Here is a 24,663-nt window from a genome sequence, read left to right on the forward strand (position 1 = left end):
ATTACTCCAGCATGACATATGTGGACATTTCACTTGTCCTAAATTCTGCAGTGTTACATTTACATTTGCCTTGCTAATTTTACCAGCATGTTACACTTTTGATAAAGCAAATAAGGGTACTAACCTCATTATCCTGAATAAACGCTTGTCAGAAACTGAATTTGATTGCATGCTACCTTATCTTGCTCTCTAAATTACTAGATTATGAACAATATTAATACTATAAAAACATCAGTTCTTAAAACACACACTCACACACACACATATATATATATATATATATATATATATATATATATATATATATATATATATATATATATATATATATATATATATATGTACTGTACTGTGCAAAAGATTTAGTGAAAAAATGCTGTAAAGTAAGAATGCTTTCAAAAATAGACATGTTAATAGATTATATTGATCAATTAACTAAATGCAAAGTGAGTGAACAGAAGAAAAATCTAAATCAAATCCATATTTGGTGTGATCACCCTTTGCCTGTAGTCAGGTGTATGATTAAACAATTATACCAAACAGGTGCTAATGATCATCAATTCAATATGTCGGTTGAAACACAATCATTAACTGAAACAGAAACAGCTGTGTAGGAGGAATAAAACTGGGTGAGGAACAGCCAAACTCAGCTAACAAGGTGAGGTTGCTGAAGACAGTTTACTGTCAAAAGTCATACACCATGGCAAGACGGAGCACAGCAACAAGATACAAGGTAGTTATACTGCATCAGCAAGGTCTCTCCAAGGCAGAAATTTCAAGGCAGACAGGGGTTTCCAGATGTGCTGTCCAAGTTCTTTTGAAGAAGCACAAAGAAGTGGGCAATGTTGAGGACCGTAGACACAGTGGTCGGCCAAGGAAACCTACTGCAGCAGATGAAAGACACATCATACTTACTTCCCTTTGCAATCGGACGATGTCCAGCAATGCCATCAGCTCAGAATTGGCAGAAAACAGTGGGACCCTGCTATACCCATCTACTGTCCGGAGAAGTCTGGTCAGAAGTGGCCTTCATGGAAGACTTACCTCCAACGTGGAAACAAGGCAAAGCGACTCAACTATGCACGAAAACACAGGAACTGGGGTGCAGAAAAATGGCAGCAGGTGCTCTGGACTGATGAGTCAAAATTTGAAATATTTGGCTGTAGCAGAAGGCAGTTTGTTTGCCAAAGGGCTGGAGAGCGGTACACGAATGAGTGTCTGCAGGCAACAGTGAAGCATGGTGGAGGTTCCTTGCAAGTTTGTGGCTGCATTTCTGCAAATGGAGTTGGGGATTTGGTCAGAATTAATGGTCTCCTCAATGCTGAGAAGTACAGGCAGATACTTATCCATCAGGCAATACCATCAGGGAGGCATCTGATTGGCCCCAAATTTATTCTGCAGCATGACAACGACCTCAAACATACAGCGCCTGTCATTAAGAACTATCTTCAGCGTAAAGAAGAACAAGGAGTCCTGGAAGTGATGGTATGGCCCCCACAGAGCCCTGATCTCAACATCATCGAGTCTGTCTGGGATTACATGAAGAGAGAAAAGCAACTGAGGCTGCCTAAATCCACAGAAGAACTGTGGTTAGTTCTCCAAGATGTTTGGGCCAACCTACATGCTGAGTTCCTTCAAAAACTATGTGCAAGTGTACTAGAAGAATTTATGCTGTTTTGAAAGCAAAGGGTGGTCACACCAAACATTGATTTGTTGTAGATTTTTCTTCTGTTCACTCACTTTGCATTTAGTTAATTGATAAATATAATCTATTAACATGTCTATTTTTGAAAGCATTCTTACTTTACAGCATTTTTTCACACCTGCCTAAAACTTTTGCACAGTACTGTATATATATATATATATATATATATATATATATATATAATATATATATATATATATATATCTAAGTATATATATAATATATATAATTACAAAACATATGTTGTTTGGTATGTATGTTTATATTTTAATAGTTAGGGCTGTATTTTATATTTTAAATCAGTTCAAGTTGGGGGATGAAACCCCATATATCATTCACTCTCTTATGAAAACAAATCAGGACAACATTTAAATATGAAATGAACATATGAAAAATGTTCATTATCTGAAAAATTATATTTTAGTTTTTTACATTTTTCTTGGCGTTGAAATAACTAGAATCACAGAAACATAGAAATACAGTGAGTAGGATGGAATATAAATTTGCCAGATTATAACGGATGTGTTATTTACTATACAGCGTGAACTGCTGAAAAACATTTTTTTTTTTTTTTTTTTAAATATATTACTTTTTGTAATGGTCAGAATTTTTAGAGAGTACACAAGTCTCACATTACAAACCAAGGGGACACAATAAGACAAATTAAATAAGGGTGTTAAAACTAATAATAAGTGATCTTAACCACAATATATTATACAATACATCACAACACTTCTTTGTAGTGTTTATAGTGTAAAAACATTAGTCTGGATTTGAGGACAGTATTAACAGGACTGTACTTTACAGTAGACAGCAGGTAGTATATATGTACTGTGTTCAGTGGGGCTTGCAAAAACATCTTTTTTTTCATACTGTTTCCTAGGCAGGATTTCGTTTTGGACATTAGACACACCTGCTATGCACATTGAAATGACATTAATGAGACCCAAGGTGTGTTTTTTTGTCACAGCTTTAAAATTAGTAACAAGGAGGTAGAAGTCGGTAATGAACCATCCTTTGTCTCAACAGCCACAGGCTTTGACACTTAGTACTGAGCATCTGGGAGCCTTTGGGACCCGCAGAACTGCTGTGGTCAGTATTGAAGCTGGAGAGTCTAGGTAACTTTTGCCAACAGTTATAAGATGACACAGTGTTCCAATAGGCCCCTGGCTGCCCATAGCCCAGCATACAGGCTACTCATTGTGGTAACACATTATTTAGAGGCCTAATCAAGCAGGGCTTTGGAATAACCCAGTGTGTACTTTAATATTACACCTATGGGCTTTAATAACTTACATGTGTTTAAAGCCTGTGTATTTGTTCTTCTGGCACCATAATAGGTATAACAGAGTGGTTAATCTTTTTTTTTCCCTCAGTCTCTTGGGTTTACAGAGAGGGCCTGGTAACTAATGAAGCTTTTAAGCTGTACACAAGGCCAAATAATGCCTTCTCTTCCTGGTACTGCAGTAACACAGGGGAATAGGGGACTGTGCCGATAGATTGAATATTGGATCAGAGGGGAAGAAGGACATTATAACATAATCATATTCATATACTCTATAGAGAGAGGATAATAAATGATGGGTGATGTGTCATATTAATAACAACACACAACAGGGGATGGTGGTGATACGCTATCCTTATCAAGAATTGGGTGCTAGTGGGGCACAACGCTCTCTTTTTAAACAATAACTAAGCCAAATCCATTTTACCATTTACGTTAAAATATGCCCCTGCTTGTCATTCATTGGCAAATCTAGTATTATTACGTAGCATAAGTGTAGTTTATTTATTTATTTTTTTCCTTGCAGGATTACATCTTCAGTTAAGTCTGTATAACACAAAGGTGTGATTTTACACATCACATAGCTATAGACAACAATAAATGTTTCATCTCACTTAGCTGGTGGTCAACAGATTCTAAATCCTGTTCACAACTAAAGTCACTCTTTCACACAAAGGGGGTTGTGAGAATGTTAGGACCTCCGTAAAGCACACATTCCAGTTATTCAGCTAGAGAGTAACAGAGCGCAATTCACCTTTTCATCACGTATTGCAAACTATGCCTCTTCCACAATCACCCAGCAGCAGCTGAAACCAAATCCCTAGTAAAAATGATCTCTCTCGATAATGAGCCATTATGAGTATGCTGACTATTCACTTTGATTTATAAGGTATCCTTAAACTTGCTTGTTATTTTAGAGACAGAATAAGAAGTGATTGCTCTAATGTAATCAGTACAGACCTTTTGTATTCAAACCAGTTACCAAAAAAGCTGGCAGTTAATTGGAGTTGAGCAAGAAAAAATGAATACAAATCAAAATAATGCTGATACAGTGAATGATAGGACAGCAATCACTTGTATTCAGCGATAACAGCAAGGTGTTGATCTATCTAATACAAATATGACATTCATGGATTGACAGCTTACAGATATACACATAGTAAATAGAAAGCCATGCCAAAGAAATAGCTCCCCACTGTGGTCCACTCCTGCAGCTATATCCCGTCCTTTGATTCTACAAGATGTTGGAATGTCCCCTAATACATCAGACACTAAAGTGTTAAACAGTGTATGCAATGATGTTGGACTTCTTGGTCAAGTTCTCTCCATAAATCCTTAATTAGGCTGAGGTAAGACAGCCCTTGGGCAACCTACAAACCATTTTACCATTTTAGTGCCTAGAAACCATTTTATTCCGGAACAGTGATGAGTACGGCAGCTACAATGCTGATGCATATTATGGAATTCACTAAACATTAATAATAATAATAATAATAATAATAATATAATAATAATAATAATAATAATAATAATAATATATTTAGCAAAAATCTAAAGGTCAGATTTTCTCTTGCTCTTTAGATGGTTAATGGTGGTTAAATGCTTTAGATGTAATGATAACTAACTTTTACATGGTAACTGTGTTACATGGGATTGATTTGTGAACAACATTTATGCAATAACGTGGTAACACAATGGTACTGGTCACATCCATGTAATTACACACGTATTCCACCAATAGTTTCAATGTAAGAGCAGGGGCCATTGGTAGCTACCTAGTTATTGCAATCTAATTAGACAGTTAGGTACACACTTGCTGTCTCAAATTACATTAATTTACTAGCATGAAAGGTTGGATAAAGGCTTAATGTAAATGTATCTATGCTGAATAATTATTTTAGAGATACAAAATAACAAATGTATAATATAAATTACATACTTTCTTAGAATTCTTATTTAAAGAGTGGTGTTCCTCCTCCCTAAATTGAATACAGAAATGCAAAAACCTCTTCATGATTACATTAACAAGAGTAGCTGTGAAAAGATAAAGAAAAAAAAAATCATGGAAATTCCTCGGCTTTGGTCCCTTCTAGAGTGAAATCACACACCTCCCAGCATCAGACACTGGTGTTACTTCAGATCTTTGAAACACCTCCCAGAGAAAGCATATGGCACCTCCACAAACAAGATGTTGCTGTATCCTGTGTGAACATTTTAAATAAATAAATACAGCTTATGTTTGTGACATGGGGAGCTGGCATCACGTCACTGCTTATTACTCCAGTGGCATGCATCTATGAAGCTACCACAAACCTGCCTTTCTGGGCTGTTTGCCAGACTGAGGAACTCACCAGTGTGAGAACAGAAGTCTTTTTTTAGTGATGTATTAAGCATTTGTTAAATGTCTAGGATTGGCATTTCTAGAAGCAGAATCCGTCTGTTATTGTGTGGGACAGGTGTAGCATGGCCACTGCACTGCCAGGCATTCCCACTGGAATGAGCCAGTCCTAATGGCCCCATTTATCCTTATTCGTTACTGCAAGCTAATCACCAATTGGTGATCGCTTTAAATAATGCTGGGCAGTAAAGGAAACAGTGCCTAATTAAACTTGTAGTATTACAAGATAGTAATTGTGAACAGAGAAGATGTATTGGGACCTGATCCTGAGTACCTGGCTGCAAAGTTAAATAAAGGTAAGGATTTCATATGAAATGTGCTGCATCTGAATCTATTGCGTTGATGAAATCAGTGCCTATGAGGTAGCAGTAGATATAAATATTCCACATGGCTTTAGCCCATCTCTGGCTGCCACCACTAGAAAGGTATTATGAAGCTGCCACTGTGAAGCGACATCACAGCTGCTCCAATCTCACCTCTCCCATAGGGCGCCAATGCTTGGAAACAAGACTGGAGTGCTACACAGAACAACACAGTAAAACGGAAAAATTGACCATAAATATTACAAGTCCTCTCATTGAAAAAAGAAGAGCTCTGAGACAAATCATTCACTCTGTTGTGCTGTTTTTAGGCTAAGTGAAAAGAAAAGGCTAATCCCATTAAAAGCCTTTTTCATAGAAAAAGAAGACGGCGTTCTTTTTTGGAAACCTCAGATCTCAATCGAGCAGGTTTCAAGGGTAGTAGCTTGTATCAGTCCCTGTGCTGTTTGCATACATTCCCAGAGTCATCTATCTTTTCATTGTTATTTTAAAATGAAATCAATGGGATTACGTGAAGAGAAGTGTGGCAGGCTCTGTCTTCTCATTAAAGAGGATTTTGCTTTGTTGACAGAAGGACAAGGCAGAACTGATATTTTTTTTTACTCTGCTCCTACAGAATACACATTGTATTATTATTATTATTATTATTATTATTATTATTATTATTATTATATTATTATTATTATTATATTCAATTGTGACTACCCAAAAATATGTTTTGGATTGCATATTAGTTTGGTTACCAGCAACTTTGTTATTAATCAAAGAAATTCAAAATCCTTGTCACTTAAAATTAGGTTCATGCAACATAATCATAGATGAAAAACCAACCACCATTTTATGAAAGAGAGATAATTGTGTCTTTAACAATCCATATATCACACCAAAAAAACACAAAAAAACAAAGCAAAAATATGAAAAAAGGAGGGGGGGGGGGGGGGGGGGGGGATTCCAAATGTAGTTTGTAAGGAATGGAGGGGCCTCTATGCAACCCAGAGGGAAACTGTTTGACAGTGAGGACCAGGCATTGTGCTACAGAATAATAATAAAAAAAAAAAAAGAAAAAAAATGTCTGGCATCATGCTTCCTCCTTGCCAGTACAACAGCATTACTGTAATGAAATTGGCCCCATAAAGTGAAGAATTTATGAGGTGCAACAGTTTTAAATGAGAAGTACAGGGCCCGGGATGTAATCAGGGATCAAAAGGTGGGCAAATTTGCTAGTAAACAGTCCTAATTTAGCTGTGAAAAAGTGCTTTGCTTCTGCACTTTGGCTTTACACCAATAAAGTATATAAGAATGGGACTTGATATGTGTTGTAATTGCCTAGTTTGTTGTGTTGAGATAGGGGAGCACTGCACACTGTGTCAATTGATCCATTGAAATATGCTCTTATATTCTTTGTTTCTGTCTATCTATCTGTCTGTCCATGTAGGTTGCTGTCTGGCTGTCTGAATGTCTATCTAGATAAGGTAATTTCCAAGTCAATAATCACATAGCAATATGGCTGCTTTAATATTTATATATATATATTATATATATACGATATATATATAGATATATATATATATATATATATATATATATATATATATATATATACACACACAATGCCATGAAAAAGTATTTGCTGATTTTCTGCATTTTTGTACATTTTTCACATTGAATTTGGTCAGATCTTTTTGTGGGTTGTAGTGGTGTATATAGGGAGTCTGAGAGAAAAAATTACACCAAAATTTGGTGCTTCTTTCATTTGTTTGGTGTGCAAGGTAATCAAACATGCAATCTTCAGGTGTGAAAAAGTTATTGTCCCCTAGTTAACTCAACACAATTAAAGGGTTAGTTAGGGTCAGCTGTTTGAATATTTTAGTTAACAATCAGGCCTGATTTGGGCCAGCCCTGCCCAATATAAATCTGACTAATTTTGGCCCTTACCATCATAGTGAATTTGTCATCACACAGGTTCTATAGGCACATCATGCCATGATCAAAAGAAATTCCTGAAGACCTCCGGAAAAAAAAGCTATTGATGCCTATCAGTCTGGATAGGGTTACAAAGCCATTTCTAAGGATCTGGGGCTCTACCAAACCACAGTCAGAGCCATGTTCTCCAAATGGAGAAAGTTTGAGACAGTAGTGAAAATTTGAGACAGGAGAATGTCAGGCTATCCACCCGTGAGATGAAGCTGAAGCACAGCTGAGTCATGCAGCGATGATCCGAAACATACAAGCAAGTCTACATCAGAATGGTTGAAGAACAAGAAATATAAAGTTTTGGAATGGCCTAGTCAAAGTCCAGACCTAAACCCCACTGATGTTGTGACAGGACATGAAACAAGCAGTTTATACTCGAAAACCCACAAATGTCACTGAGTTGAAGCAGTTCTGCATGAAGGACTGGGCCAAAATTCCTCCACAATGCTATGAGAGACTGATCAATAACTACAAGAAGTGTTTGGTTGCAGTTATTGCTGCTAAAGGTGGCATAACCAGTATTGAGTCTAAAGGAGAGAATACTTTTTCACACGGGGGGCATTGGGTGTTGCATAAGTTTCTTTAATAAATAAATGAAATAAGTATCAACATTTTGTGTTATCTGTTCACTCAGGGTACCTTTTATCTAATATTAGATATTGGTTGAAGATCTGATAACATTGTCAAAAATATGCAAAAATGCAGAAAATCAGTCAGGGGGCAAATACTTTTTCACGGCACTGTATATATATATATATATATATATATATATATATATATATATATATATATATATATATATATTCCATTCTTATTATTCTTATTTTATATGTGATATACATGTTGGTCCTTTTTGTTGTATCAAATGTGTTGCTCGCTTTACAGCCTGACTTTAGTCTTGTGTTATAGGAGAATTTTCAAAGTATATATTGATTTCCATTTTGTTGCTACTTCTCTTGTGAATGAATTCATGATAATGTGTTTGGCTTTCCACTTAATGTATTTTTTTTAATGTTATTAGAGCTGGTTGGTACATTTTTAAATATACAGATCGACTGGCAATATGCTTACATTTCTTCAGTGCTCCTAAATGTAACCTGGGAAATAACAGACGTTTAGGCCCAGGGCCTAGCGATGCTGGTATAAATTTATTCACTTTTGTAGCATAATTGATTTTTTCCTGTGTAGTATTCCAGTGGGAGGTAGATCATTTGACAGTTTTTTTTTTTTTTTTAAACCTGTAAATAATTTAAATGATGGTCTATAAGTTCACAGCAGGGATCCATTGAAATGTTCCTGGACTGTTTTGTTTTAAACCCTTCTGGGTTTTTCTAAACTCCAAAGTCTTTATTTAAGAAGACGACTGCCCTTCTAGCCCTTCGACATTAGAAATGAATACAAAACATTAGTCTCCCTGTTACTAATATAGTATTAGCATTATAGAGATGGGGAGGAGGGGCAAGTAAGATGTTGCACAGAACCACATCTTGTAACTTTAGACTACCAAGGCACAGCTGAATAGCTTGATGTTTGTCGTTTAAACACACAGGTGAAGGCATTAGCCACACTTTTAACTGCTTCACTTTTTTCTGCCTAGTTTAGATATTTAAAATGGACCTGTTTCCTTATTAATCAAGCTCTTCTTGCATGATTAGAAATCATAAAAATAAATATATAATAATAACTAAAATGCCACAACAGTATTTTAGCTTGTATGTTCTGCTAGTTTTAATAGAGAGCACAAATAACCAGAAAATAGTTAAAATAAGAACTTAGGGATTTAAAACCCTGCAAAGGGGAAAGGTTCAGTGTGCTAAGGAGCTGCTGGAAACTATTATTGATTAAGGACTGGAAGGAGGACCTCATCCAAAGGCAGTGAAGCAGGTTATAGAATTATTGGGATATGATTGTTTTAGCTTAATTATGATGGTTGGTATTTCAAAAGCATTAGTGGGAATATACCTATAGCGCTGCAAGCAAATTATTGATGTGCTAGCTTTTTATGAATACAGTTGGACAGCTATAAGTCAGTTGCTAATTGGAATATCTACAGATAAGGGTCTAAAATAGCCCACAAGGAACTGGAATTCTTTAGGTGCTCATAGTATTCTAATATATATATCAATATATATATATATATATATATATATATATATATATATATATATATATATATATATATATATATAATACTCCCTATATTACAGACAATATATACAAAAATGAAAGTTATATATGTTTTTACTTGGCAGAAAGCCCCTCGAGTGCAGCTCCCTCTGGAAAGTTTCTTGTGGAACTATTTTTCTTTCTCTTTTCCACTGCTGATCCTTGAGGATTTCATCCAGACTTGCTTGCTAGAAAACATAACGTTGTAGAGAAGGGATTTAAATCTCCAGGGTTTAAAGTCAGGTTTCCTTCGATCGAATACCCATTGAATAAGTTACAGAGCAGTAATTATCCAAGCAGAATATCCAGGCCTGTTTCCATCTCTGTCTCTGAGAACAGCACTCCACTCTGCATTTTGAACCAGTATACCATTTAATTAATAACCAGCTAATTTAATTTCTAAAAAGTAATAACTAAAAGCATGAATAAAGACTGTCAAGGCAAAGTTCTAATCTGCCCAATGTTTAATTAGACTCAAGGCAACTTTTTTATAACAGTGGAAGGAGTCATGGGTGGTAGTGAAGCACACCACAGATTTCCTGCTGCCTGTCCAAGTGACAGAGGCACTGATCTGGGGAGGCCGGCTGTCCCCTTCTACTCTTCTTTCCTGAACAAGCAAAGCTTGTTCCACCGCGGTGCTGAGCTAAACACTACCTGTCATTCTAAGGTTAATTTAAGGCTGGGTAATGCCCCGGTAAAAGCTGATATGAAAATTGTTGGAGGGATTTTTTGAGGGAACTCAAAAAAGTCTTGGGAAAAGAAAGTGTAAAATAAAGCACACATTTTTACTGTAAATGGTCTGTCATTCATATAATCGCTACTCTTTAATGTACAAAATAGCTACCTTTTGTCAGTAGTCAGTTACCATTACAACTGGCAAGACATAAGGCAGACAGACCTTGTATTTGTCACTCTGTGGGTTATTTCAAAAAGTGTCATTTTCATTCTGTGAGTGGGACTTAGCATTCAAGAACGAATCCCTTACCCAGTTATGAATCTATTTTCTAAACAAAGTAATGTTACTTCTAAGTAAGTCATTTTATGTTGCCGTAAAACTGTCTCCGCCCACCTAATTAATATCTATTGTTCATGGAGAACACACTTACTTTTAAAAAAATAAAAATTCTAAATGTAGTTGTTGCCAATTTTTTACCCTTGTTTTCTCCCCATTTTAGTATGCCCAATTTTTATTTGTATCCTTGACTCACTGCTCGCAACGCCCCCTCCCCCCCCGACTTGGGAAACGGCGGCTGGAGCGCACGTACTTCAAAATGTGCTCCTGCCAAGCTGTCATTTTTCGCACTTCGGGTCCACAGCGATGCCACCAGACCTATAGTGCCGGAGGACAACACAGATCTGGTGGCTCCACTGCAGAACCACGGGCACCCTATCAGCCACAGGGCTCGCTGATGTGTGGTGAACCATGGTTTCCCCTGCCGGCCTAAGCCCTCCCTACCCGGGCCAATTGTGTGCTGCCCCCTAGGAACTCCTGGTCACAATCAGCTGTGACATAGCCTGGATTCGAACTTGTGATCTATAGGGCACTTCCTGCACTCCGCTTGGAACACCTTTGCTGGATGCGCCAATTGCAAGCCCTGAGAACACACTTACTTGATAAGATAAACATGATACAGGTGAATTTTGGTAGAGCTATTCTGCTAAGGTAAAACAGAGGAAAGAATAGAGCAAACCAAAAAAAAATCATCTTTATCTGTAATTATTAAGATCTGTAATTATTAACATCTCCATATGAGATGATGTAAATGTGCACCTGTCAGTTAGGTGTGAGTGGTCTATAATAATAATAATAATAATAATAATAATAATAATAATAATAATAATAATAATAATAAAATAAATAGCCATCAGTTTCTAGGAAACAACAAAAAATGTATCTAACTGTATTGCACTTCAAGTCAGTAAAGTGTAGTATATTCATATACTAGTTTACTAGCTTTTGAAAGTGATGTGTTAATGACAAGGGCCCCATTGTGAAGCAGAAAATATGAAAACAGTCGCAATTACCGGTATAGTGAAAATAAATATATTGCCGGACTATATAAGAACATAAGTACATAAGAAAGTTTACAAACGAGAGGAAGCCATTCAGCCCATCTTGCTCGTTTGGTTGTTAGTAGCAACAAGACCTCAGGTAGCAGCAGTAAGTAATGTGGTTTGTTAAAAACCGTACTGTTCAGTAACACTTTCATCTCTTCGACTTAAAACTGTGAAGATACATGGTTAGTGTCTATTTTCTCAAATAGAATAATTACACTAATTAGACACGCATACTGTATTTACATCCATATGGACTAACTGGTCACCTGCCCTTTTACCTTTTCAAACCAACTGAATGTGGAAATACTTACAAATACTTCATAAGAATACAAGTTTCAGTAAGACTTTTCATATAAACTGGTTTGCCATTTTTATGAATTATTGATTACTTGAGCGTAAATCAACAGGAACGTAATAATTGAGTTTGTATGTAACTTTGTCACAGATGGCTTGAGTGATGTGTATGGGTGATGACGTCAAGTTCTGAAGGAACACACAGGCAGGCAGTACTGGGGTTGAAACTGAGACGCAATGGCTGCGCTCAGTGTTTTAATGAACAAAACAAATAAAAGATTTAAACAAAAACAGCACATGGCACGTCAGGCCAAAATAAACAGACAAACAAAACGGACTAACACTAAACAAACAGTAGACGAACAGACAAACAAACATTATCAAGCTGGTCCTTCCAGCAGGAAATAGCAATTGTAATGGTCAGTTTTAATCTTTTTTTTTTTTTTTTAATTCTACTCTCCACACCCGTTCTCCACTCACCGAACACACAACCCAGAGCGATTGAAACACTGCATCTTTTATGCAGGTGTACAAAGACTCAATTGCTAATCAATCATTCAATTGGGAACCTTGATCACATCTGCACGTGAACTAATTTCTGCACTGCACCTTGCTCACATACAAATACCCCTTTTAATCTGCATGTGAAGTGATTGTGCCATCCTCGTGTCTAAATAAAATTATACATCTAAATCTAAAATGTGCTACACAGACCCATTTATATCCCATCCACCAACATTAACACACCACACGGAACATAAAACACAAAATACACACAGGGACAGAGCACGCTGCCACAAACTTACACATGACCTCCTAGAGCTCAAAAGTTGAGCTCTTTAACCTCCCAATACTTGGAGGATTATGGGAGAAAGTGCCAAATCATTCTCACAACCATAGAGCGTGTAGAAAACCAATTTGTTTTATTTTCTGCCTAAAACTATGTCACTCTTTTTTCCCCTATGCCACCTTAAATCTGCAGAAATCCTGACGTAAACTAGCACTTAAAAGGAAAGATAAGACATTTAAATTAAGAGGCCCCTTGCACTGTAAAGGCTGTTCAGGCTAATAAGCTAACCTTGAATATTGAGCACCTCCTTTCACTGCACCTGTCTCCCTTTTTCTAATCTCCCGGGGGTGAGGAGGCTGCTAAACCAATAAACAGGAATTCCATAAGCACAGACCTTGTTGATCCAGCTGGAGAAAAAAGATAACTGGAGTCTGAAATGGAGGTAAAGGCATGGCAATCAACAAAACCAATAGCGGATAACATTCTGTGTCATCCCACTTGTTTTTATTTATTTATTCATTTATTTAGACTGCTCTTCCTTTTTACAAAGTGTGTGGTGTGTTTAAATTAAATTCAACTCAACATTCAGTTCAATAAAACTCAAACTACATCATTATCAGTGTTGTATCCACTCTCCATTCTGTCGCTATTACAAATAGAAGCTTGTGATTTCTAGTTTAGTTTTGTTTTTAAGTTTTCTGAAACATCAGCTATCTTGAGGCTACATTTCAGTTAGTCTGCATTGGTATAAATCTCACAAAGAATTGATTGCAGGCCTATAGCTGTTGCCACAGCAACAGATAGGCAGATTTATTTTTTGGATTAACATTGTGTCTCAGCTTTGCCTTTAGCCATAGCTGAGAGACCTGGGACCTGTCGGAGCATATGCAGAACATTAAGAGATAATTCCCTGTCTCACATTGATTTTATATTTTACTATGATCCTTTTTCATTTCCTCATTCTGCTTTTATTTTAGAACTGAGATATAAGTGGGTGCTGCAGAGAGGTTTAATTCACTAATTTATCTAAAACCAAAACGATTTCAAGTGAAATGAGTTGGGTGATATCAACATCAACCTACAGTACTTGGTCCTTATCACATCTTGGACAGACCAAGGGCATAAAGACTAAACTGCTCCTCCACTTCCCCTATAAGAATCATTCCTCCAGTGTGTACCTGAGGCATATTGACAAGGGAATGTGGGGAAGCTGTTTGTGTAACCCCCTGCTGTGTGGATTAATAGACTGCAGTCTATTCATCAGAATAAAAAGAAAAGTTGATAGGAAAATAAATATTGTATTTACGCCCAACAGAACTGACTGAAGCAATTCACTAATTGAAGTTTGTAAAAGAAAGCTGTCCATTTTTTTGTTTATTTTTACATCAAACCTGGCCAACAAACAAGAAGGAGCAGTGAGTTTGCCATTCCCTTTATTACACACAGCAGGGACCGGTTTCACTGTCAGTCATCACAACTGCCCAGATTACTGCATTAAGGGCAACCAGGATGAATCCATTGCTTGTTGGTTGAATGCAGTATTGAAGGTGGAGGATGAAAATCATAACCAGGCGGCCAATTATATATATATATATATATATATATATATATATATATATATATATATATATATATATATATATATATATATATATATATATATATATATACACACACACACACAGTACTGTGCAAAAGTTTTAGGCAGGTGTGAAAAATGCTGTAGAGAATGCTTTCAAAAATAGACATGTTAATAGTTTATATTTATCAATTAACAAAATGAAAAGTGAGTGAACAGAAGAAAAATCTACATCAAATCCATATTTGCTGTGACCACCCTTTGACTTCAAAACAGCATCAATTCTTCTAGGTACACTTGCACAAAGTCAGGGATTTTGTAGGCATATAGTCAGGTGTATGATTAAACAGTTATACCAAACAGGTGCTAATGATCATCAATTCAATATGTAGGTTGAAACACAATCATTAACTGAAACAGAAACAGCTGTGTAGGAGGAATTCAACTAGGTGAGGAACAGCCAAACTCAGCTAACAAGGTGAGGTTGCTGAAGACAGTTTACTGTCAAAAGTCATACACCATGGCAAGACTGAGCATAGCAACAAGACACACGGTAGTTATACTGCATCAGCCAGGGGTTTTCAGATGTGCTGTCCAAGCTCTTTTGAAGCAGCACAAAGAAACGGGCAACGTTGAGGACCGTAGACGCAGTAGTCAGCCAAGGAAACTTACTGCAGCAGATGAAAGACACATCATACTTACTTCCCTTTGCAATCGGAAGATGTCCAGCAATGCCATCTGCTCAGAATTGGCAGAAAACAGTGGGACCCTGCAACACCCATCTACTGTCTGGAGAAGTCTGGTCAGAAATGGCCTTCATGGAAGACTTGTGGCCAAAAACCCATACCTCCGACGTGGAAACAAGGCTAAGCGACTCAACTATGCACGAAAACACAGGAACTGGGGTGCAGAAAAATGACAGCAGGTGCTCTGAACTGATGAGTCAAAATTTGAAATATTTGGCTGTAGCAGAAGGCAGTTTGTTTGCCGAAGGGCTGGAGAGTGGTACACGAATGAGTGTTTGCAGGCAACAGTGAAGCATGGTGGAGGTTCCTTGAAAGTTTGTGGCTGCATTTCTGCAAATGGAGTTGGGGATTTGGTCAGAATTAATGGTCTCCTCAATGCTGAGAAGTATAGGCAGATACTTATCCATCATGCAATACCATCAAGGAGGCATCTGACTGGCCCCAAATTTATTATGCAGCATGACAACGACTCCAAACATACAGTGAAAGTCATTAAGAACTATCTTCAGCGTAAAGAAGAACAGAGTCCTGGAAGTGATGGTATGGCCCCCACAGAGCCCTGATCTCAACATCATCGAGTCTGTCTGGGATTACATGAAGAGACAGAGAAGCAACCGAGGCTACCTAAATCCACAGAACTGTAGTTAGTTCTCCAAGATGTTTGGGCCAACCTACCTGCCGAGGTAATTAAAAAACTGTGTGCAAGTGTACCTAGAAGAATTGATGCTGTTTTGAAGGCAAAGGTTGGTCACACCAAATAATGATATGATGTAGATTTTTCTTCTGTTCACTCACTTTGCATTTTGTTAATTGATAAATATAAACTACTAACTTGTCTATTTTTGAAAGCATTCTTACTTTTCTCACACCTGCCTAAAATTTTTGCACTGTACTGTATATGCACGATTAGTACTGCAAATGTTTATTGTTATCGGAGTAAAATTACTTAAGACAAGTACTGGTTACTGTGACTTCCCTCTGACTAAAGTGATCAATTAACTGTATAGAAAGGATAGCCAATTCATTCTACCATTTGTTTACCTGGCAGCTGACCCACTCTTATTGTACAGCTGAAAATTGCAGTATGTCTTTCTGTATCCCTCACTATTACATTGTTATTAGGTCACATTGCAACTGGCTGAAACAGGCATTCTAACATCGTCTCCCATTATCATCAGATGTATTCTGGACAATCATCTTGCACCTAAAGATAGTAATGGGTACCTGTTAGGGGTCAAGCCAAGCATTGTTAGCACATGATTGCCTCTCGTGGAACACACATACAGCTTCATCAGTATGTGCATACACTTTAACTCCATATCCTTGTTATTTATTTGCATTTTTCCTCAGCACTTACATATTCTAAGAACACTTAAATATGCCAGGAAATATGACAAATTAGAATAATGTTAGGGAGAAATCTCAAACTTATTAATCCATCAGCACCTATGCATGGCATGTGAAAGTGGCACAATTCTTCATATGACAATTGTGTGCTGTCAAAGGTCACTCAGCACTCAGCACAATACCCCAAGCATTCTGGTTATTTTCTCATTACAATAAATTAATATAAGGAACACTTTTAAATCTGAATGTGTTCTTCGGATCCTGCACGCATGTGAGTAAGTACCTTGCTGACTTTTATCTCAGTAATCTTATGCTTCATCACCATACCCAAATCCTTTCTCTTATGGCTGATAGTATTTATTATTGCACCAGTATCTTTGTTCTGTGTATTAATATCATTTATGTAAGTACAGATAAAACAAAATACAGTACACACTCCTGTAGGCTATCATCATATATGGCACAGCAACATCTCCACCTTGTGACAAAAACTAACTAAAAATCCCTATTAAATTCATGTATATATAGGTTCATCCTGAAATGTGCTGGTTGGGGCTTCCATCAGACTTATATTTTGTTCTGCCACTCTGTAATAATTTAAACAGGAGGTATCATCTGTAGTTCGGGGATCATCCTCAACACCCTCATGATAAGGACAATCTCTCAGGACATTAAAAACACAAACAGGCACTCAGTATCATAATGCATTTTGCAAAATTGATTTATAAAGTATTTACGATAGAATTCTATTAGGGATGAGCCAACAGAACTCGAGAAACTCTTTATGAAAGTATTCTTCATTTCTGAATAAAAACAAAATTATTGCTCACTTCTTTGTTGAATGTTATTGTCATTATAACGCTCAATATTGCTGCTGAACTCAGCTTATTTAAAGCTAATTAAGAGCTGGTGTTCAACAAAAGATAATACTGTATATGCATTTTAAACACTTCCTGAAGACTTGGTCCTCTGGTACAAGGTAATGCATTTAAATTATGCTTGAAATGAGAGGGTTTCACACATTTGGGAAACAAAAAGGTCCCCCAGAAGATTATTTTTTTTCCTTGTTTTAAAAAGTGATTTACTGTCATGCATAAGAAATATGTTTTTTTCTTTTTTTATTCCTGCATGTGGGTTGATGTTGTCATTTAATAATGTCAATTTTGCACATTGCAGAAACATCCTCCGTATCCTGAGTATGATGTCATAGAGCATCTAACATTAAGTCTGCATTTCTTAAGCAAACATTTTTTTGTAGCCTGGTCAAAATCATTAAATGAATTTAACACTACAAAATCTGTACATAAAATCATGTTGATAATGACAAACAAGACCATCTTGTGGCTAATAACTGCGGCATACTTTAGTCTTGTGCTGCGCACTGAGATCGTGAGTCAGCCAACATTGATCTTAAATCGAGTGTTACATATACGTTTTATTTAGTGGGTTGTACCGTGACCGTCACGGATCAGCTGCTTTTAATGTACATTTGCGGGTCCAGTTTTTATTACAATTTTCACGTTTCTTTCACTGTTTTTTTTTTTTTCAATCATTGTAGAAATTAGTAGGGTTGGTTTGTATGCAGTAGATGCTATTGTAACTGAAGTGAATTTTGTTTATATGGCTGCTGTGAAAGTGATGGCACCCCCTTTTTTTAAATAGTTTTTTGAGATGCCTCTTAGGGAAATCCATATTAATCTCAAGTCTTGTTCTTTTTTTATTAACCTAAATAAGTATAGTCTCTAACTGGGGCATGCAATTAAGTGCACATATTCAAGTTTTCAAGACATAAATATGTCTTTAAAATAAGTGCATTTATGGTAGTCTTGAAGTCTAGTAATTGCATATTGTTTCTTTCATTAATTAAATGGTGAGCCTAAGCATTTACAGTTTGGAAGGAGCCAAGATATGTCACCATTCATAAGTCACAGAATGGAGTTTAGAGCCATGATTATGCTTTAGAAAAATTATTCTGCTGTTGCTGGTCATGAATGTTAGCTGTGTGATTAATAGATTATATAATTAATAGAATATATAATTTAATTGTTATTTAGGATGGCCATATGAGCTTAGAGATTTCAAAATAAAAATAATAAAAACATATAACGACAATACAATACACAAAGTACATGTTACATTTACACAGCATATACACAAGGCCAATTTAAGTACTGGAACAACATTTATTTATTTATTTATTTATTTATTGTTTTTATTATTACAAGAGATGTCAGATCTAAATCCTGCAGGTAACCAGTTCCAGTCTGTAGTAGCAGAAAAAAACAAACAGTGTTCTTCCCGTAGCACTTTGTACAGATGGTATATTTAAGTATTTTGTGCCACAGATATTACGGTTATGTGCCCCTTTAAAAAGAATCAGATTCCTGTCATAATTCCTTCTATTAGCAGGTGATATATATATATTATATATATATATATATATATATATATATATATATATTTGCTATCACCTGCTAATAGAAGGAATTATGACAGGAATCTGATTCTTTTTAAAGGATGGACAAGAAATAAAGCACACAGTATATAAGATTATGACACAGTAAAATTCTGTTGAGCAGGAAATTCTATTATCTTCATTTAGAGCATATTAGAGTACAGTTTTGCATATTTTTTCATATTAAGTTTTTCTGTTTGTCTTTCCAGGTCTCAGACCTCTGCCAGACGTCGCTATGACTGGAAACTGTACTAGGGAATGCACTGAATTTGGACATTCAGATGCCTGTTGGATGCCGGGACAACCTTCCCCTACCCGCAAGACCAAGAATACCCCCAAACTCTCTACCTTTGTGCCTTACCAAGAGAGGGATAACCAGGATCGGCTGACCAATGGGAGCCCCAGGCTTGTGGAGGAACGTAACGCCAAGGTCGCTAACATCCGCTTCCTGCCCCCATACAGTGCCTTCTCTAGTACTAGCCATGAGCCCAGCAAGGACTCTCCCATGGAAGAAATCCCTCTCACCCAGGCCTCAGAGTTTCAACAAGCCACCACCCCTACTACCCAGAATTCCAAGCGAGAGATCTACCTGTGAGGGATTTTCCTGTGCCTGTTTGCTGCAGAAATAGGATCGACACGTTTAAAAAAAAAAAAAAGGCTTTAGAATCCAAAAAAAGCAAAAATAATCTAAATGAAGAAAAATTAAGAAACAAAACTGAAGGAACATTTATGGGAACAGATTTACTGGTGAACATTCTTCTTTTTCATTTTTAGTCAGAACACAATTTTGTCACTTTCAAAAATTAACGGCAAGCCCTTTTTTTCTGTTTGGAAGCTTAGTTTTCTTGCCTGTGGAGTGGTCATTTCTTTGAATCAAATGGTTCAAGAAATTCCAAAGGTACAGTTAATGCTATTGTGCTATCACCAAGATTTCATACAACTTTCATCTGCCTGGTAACAAGTCTTCTAAGCAGCAGGGAATGGTCAAATATCGGAGAAGTCTTTATTACTGTACAGTGCTGTAAATACAACCTATGGATGGTGTTTAAACGTCTGTCAAACTCCAATAATTTTCTTCCGCTGTAAAGAGCTTCAAAATGTTTGCTTTTTAATTGTTTTACAACAAAATGAAAACAAAATGACCTTATGTAGATTGCATCCCTGTACATAGAGGAAGTTACACCACAAAGCAGGAAGTAGAGATGGCCTGACAAGAAAATAAACTAAAATTATGGCAGTGGTGGACTGTGTTACTCCTGCATCTGGATGTACTCTACAAAACCTGGGGGATAGACTGCTATCTTTTTGTGACCTTTTCCCTCTATTCTGTTAAAGTTTTAGTGGGTTGAAAAAAATGGTTCTGGGTAATTAGTGGCTTTCTGTGTTCTAAGTGAAAGGGTTAGGCTGTTTTAGTTGCTACTGTGTCTGCACTGTATTTGTTTCTTGCACTGCATTTGGATACCGCTCAACCCCCTGGGGGATACTGACCTTAATATTTAGGGATAATGTCCAACATATGGGATATTTATTTTATATGTAATAACAGTTGTTTAAATCTGTACTTGAAGTTGACTCAGTACCACTTGTGTATTTAAGTAGTGATTTGTTTTCTTTTTTTTTTCCTTTTAAATGTATTATAATGATACAAACATGTTTAAGAAACATTGCCTGCTGTTTTTGGGCTATTGACCAACAAGTTATGAAAAACGCCTTAAAAGCTTGGGGTAAGGAGTTTGCAGAAATAACAAAACGAGACCATTCACACAAGCCTTCTATAAGGATTACCTTCTAAGTACTTACATTTGTGAAAAAGACTTTCTGAAAAAATTATATATATATATATATATATATATATATATATATATATATATATATATATATATATATATATACACACATTTGTTTACCACATATTTCTTAAAAGGGCCCATTACCTGAACCTTCTCTCATGGTTTTCATTAAATGTATTCGTTGGGTAAAGCATCATTATAGGTTTAGAATTATGTAACTATATACATAAGATATTACTATGGCACAAACAAGTAACAACTATGTGCATTAGTATATGCATTACTAGTAAAACAAACATTTGGGGTTTCATTGGTCTTCTAAAATAAATGTAAAGTACACATTTGGTGCACTTAGTAGGCCATCCAGAGACAATTGAGTATATAGTCCTACAGGACAAATAGTAATACCTGTGTATCTAGATAGATATTAATGTGTAGTAACAGCTTAAAAAAAGCAAACAGATTAGATCATTATTGAAAAAGGTTTAACTGTATCCAAGGAACTGAAAGCTGTTGCACCAGGATACCTTTGTACACTTTAATAGAAAACAAACTGTGACACCCACTGTTGCCTCATGAGTAGAAATACTAGTTTTATGCATGATACATGTTTCTTTCCTCCTTAATCATGTCTATTTGATTGCTATTTTTCCCCACATTAATGCAGAGCTAGCTATTCAATCTGATGCCATCTGATTGTTAACATAGATGTGTACTAAGCTGGTGGTGCTTTAAAAAATGCCTGTAAGCCATATGTTTCAACAGTTTGACAAACAACTTGTAAACAGGGTAAACTTCAATTGTGCGTGTATTTTACATGCTTTCCGGCTTTGTGATCATTTCTGTAAGTCAGTTTGAACATCAGTGGATCAGGCTGATATGAAATGCTTACTAAACACAGACCTGTTTTTTAAATCAACATTTGCATAGTTCAAAAAAAGACTTTACTCAATGTATAAGTTGTTTAAAGTAATCCATTGTCCAATACCTGGTTTCCAGAAATGTAGATACTAATTTATCCTCGTGCACAAATATATCAATTAAAGACAATCAATTAAATGCCAAATGTACTTTGAAAAGGAAATGACATCACATATACACACTTAAAGGTACATACAAAACATTTGTTGGAATTACTGTAGTTAAGTAAATGCCTGCTCGATTCATTCCAGCATTTGACAATTGAAAGGCAGTGCACCCCTATCTGCACAAAACACCAACTCATTTTGTACTTGCCCTCTGATAAAACTTTCTGGCAGTTCCCATAGTGAACCAGGTTAGTATTTAGCTCTTCCTGAATTATTTTTCTCTTGCTTCCCTAATAGGAACAATAATCTGTGCCATGTAGCTTGCACCACAGTTAGCAACAGGTGACATATAAATGTAATCTGAGCCCAAGGAGACTAAACAGATACTTTAGATATGATTGAAGAGGAGAGCTGCCGAATTTGAAGGGATAAGTCATGGTGTCAAAACAAACATTCCAAGCATTGTGTCTGCATTATGGTTCAGTGTTTTCCAACACAGTAACTTTGCATTTAAAGAGCCCAAAAAATACACAGCGCATCTTGTGTTTTTTTTTTTTTTCATATTGTACATAAAATGATGAGGTTAAAACGGATATATATATATATATATATATATATATATATATATATATATGACGTAGATATATATATGATATAATATATCCTATATATATATATTTACTCGCATAAGCTCGCCGGATTAATAAAAACAATGTATTATGCATGTGGTTAAGATTGATATGGTGCTAGGAAATGTTATATTAAATCTCCACCAGAGAAAGATGTATTTACTTGCAATGCAGAAAAAGAAAAATAAATCCTGTGTGAACTTGATTATTGTAAACCATTGGTGTTAAACACCATTGCAGTTAGTCTACTGAAAACTGCTGTCATTTTCACATAGGAACTCCTGACAGGAGTAACAACTGCATTGTTGATTTGTGCACTTAGGCTCTTTCAGTTGTTGATTATTCCAATTATTTTTGGCATAATCTTTTAATAATTTGTTAGTGATTGTTTCTGTGATTAAATTAAGCATTTTTATTTTATTTTCCTGTTTTAGACCACTCTGGGTATATATATATATATATATATATATATATATATATATATATATATATATATTCATATATATAGATATATATATATATATATAGTTTGTCACACTTTGTGTTTTATTATACTCGATGTTGAAAACAGAGCTATTTTTCACATTGACAAAGACTCATATCCCACCCCGGCCCTGGTCTTCATAACTTACTTTTGTCTGGCCTGCAGTGTTGGGAAATTTGTCTGACACTGTGCTTTTAAAGCTGGCAGAGTTTATGAATAGACTGAAAAGGGGAAAGAGGTGCGTAAACATGGTAACTTTGCCTTTTCCTTCTACTCATTTCATGGCAACTTGTCCAAAGCAGAGAAAAAATATTTTGTCTTAAATTTCAGATCAGCTAATTACTCTGATGCAGGTTACCTCCATGGGCTACACTTCCAGTTTATAAGAATATACTGGCCCATACAGGTACACATTTGCTCCATCATTTATTGCATGAATTTAGCACAAAAAGTGAGAAGAATGATGTCCAAAAACATCTTAATGTTTGTATTTCTATAAAATACTTAATCATCCATTCAGACTGCATGCTACATGCATGCAATAAATACAATACAGTGTTATGGGGTAACTCAGAGTAATGTACTCGTATTTTGAAGAGCCTCTGCAATGTCTTTTAACAGCCTCTTCAAGCTTTGTCAGAAATGGTCATTCTGCTGATTAATGATGGATGATTCATAAACATGTTATTGTAACACATGGAAGTGTAGGTTCATGCATAGCTTCGTCAACAGTTCATCACTGTCAAATGGATTAAGAGAGTAAGAATTTTTTGTGTGGCAATCAGATGGATTACTGTCCTGATAAATTTAAATGACTCTTTTTCAGCATGCCATCCAGGTACAGAAAATAATAATAATAATAATTTTAAAAAAGTCTCAGTACAGCATGAATATAAAACCAACTTTATTATTTTTTTCTTTTTGTTGTTGTTTTGTTAATAGTTGAAAATAACACTATATGTAAACTGTTGTTTCTATTTTATACATGAGAACTTAGTTCTGGGTTTGTAAATGACAAAGCTGTACAAGAAAGGCAGTCTGTAAATTATAAATTACAAAAGGCAGTCTTTCTTTTTGTGAAGCAGTGGGTTGTTGAGATATTGTTTTTTTTTCATTTGGTATGGTCCTTTTCACCTGTTCAAAACCTGCCAATAATTTGAATTGGAGAAAAGTTAGCTAGTTACTCCCACGTTACTTCAAATGTAGGCCCTACTGTGTAACCTGTCTTGTTTTACAGTGTGTATTCTTTGTATAAAAAGCAAACCAATATAACACTTTCTGTTTGGACATTAAAGGTCATACAGCAAGTGTGACATTGCGTTTAGAAATCCCCAACCTGTGCATGACAGGGCTTGCATACCATACTGCGTAAATATTTGAAATACTTAGATTAAAATGTACTTACAAAGCACAGTAGTCCAACTCAAACTTATATTGTAAAAATGGGAACATAAACCAGCAACATAAATCTGGCCAATTGTTGTATTAGAGGTATGTCCCACCCAATTTGCATATGGTTTATTTTTATTAAAAAAAAGAGACACAGCTGAAGGTAACTCATGAGTTTAAATTCACCCTTTAAGTCCCAAAGAAGGATGTGAAGAAAAATAGTACT

At 35.9% G+C, this 24,663-nt stretch overlaps 1 protein-coding gene across 4 annotated transcripts in view; it reads left to right on the top strand.

Moving 5' to 3' along the window:
- LOC121323983 (protocadherin-1-like) overlaps window positions 1-20,902 on the top strand; it is a 135,163-nt gene extending 114,261 nt beyond the window's left edge. For 2 of the 4 annotated variants that reach the window (XM_041265343.1, XM_041265342.1), the window contains one exon: window positions 19,327-20,902. In XM_041265343.1, coding sequence (XP_041121277.1) covers window positions 19,327-19,712 — 386 coding nt within the window. In that variant the 3' untranslated portion in view covers window positions 19,713-20,902. Of the gene's footprint in view, window positions 1-7,143; window positions 7,181-19,326 lie in introns of all 4 variants that reach the window. The other 2 variants (XM_041265345.1, XM_041265344.1) reach the window with 2 other exon arrangements.
- Window positions 20,903-24,663: the final 3,761 nt, after the last annotated feature.

Source organism: Polyodon spathula, chromosome 12 (assembly GCF_017654505.1).
Source record: "Polyodon spathula isolate WHYD16114869_AA chromosome 12, ASM1765450v1, whole genome shotgun sequence".
NCBI classification, from domain to species: Eukaryota; Metazoa; Chordata; class Actinopteri; order Acipenseriformes; family Polyodontidae; genus Polyodon; species Polyodon spathula.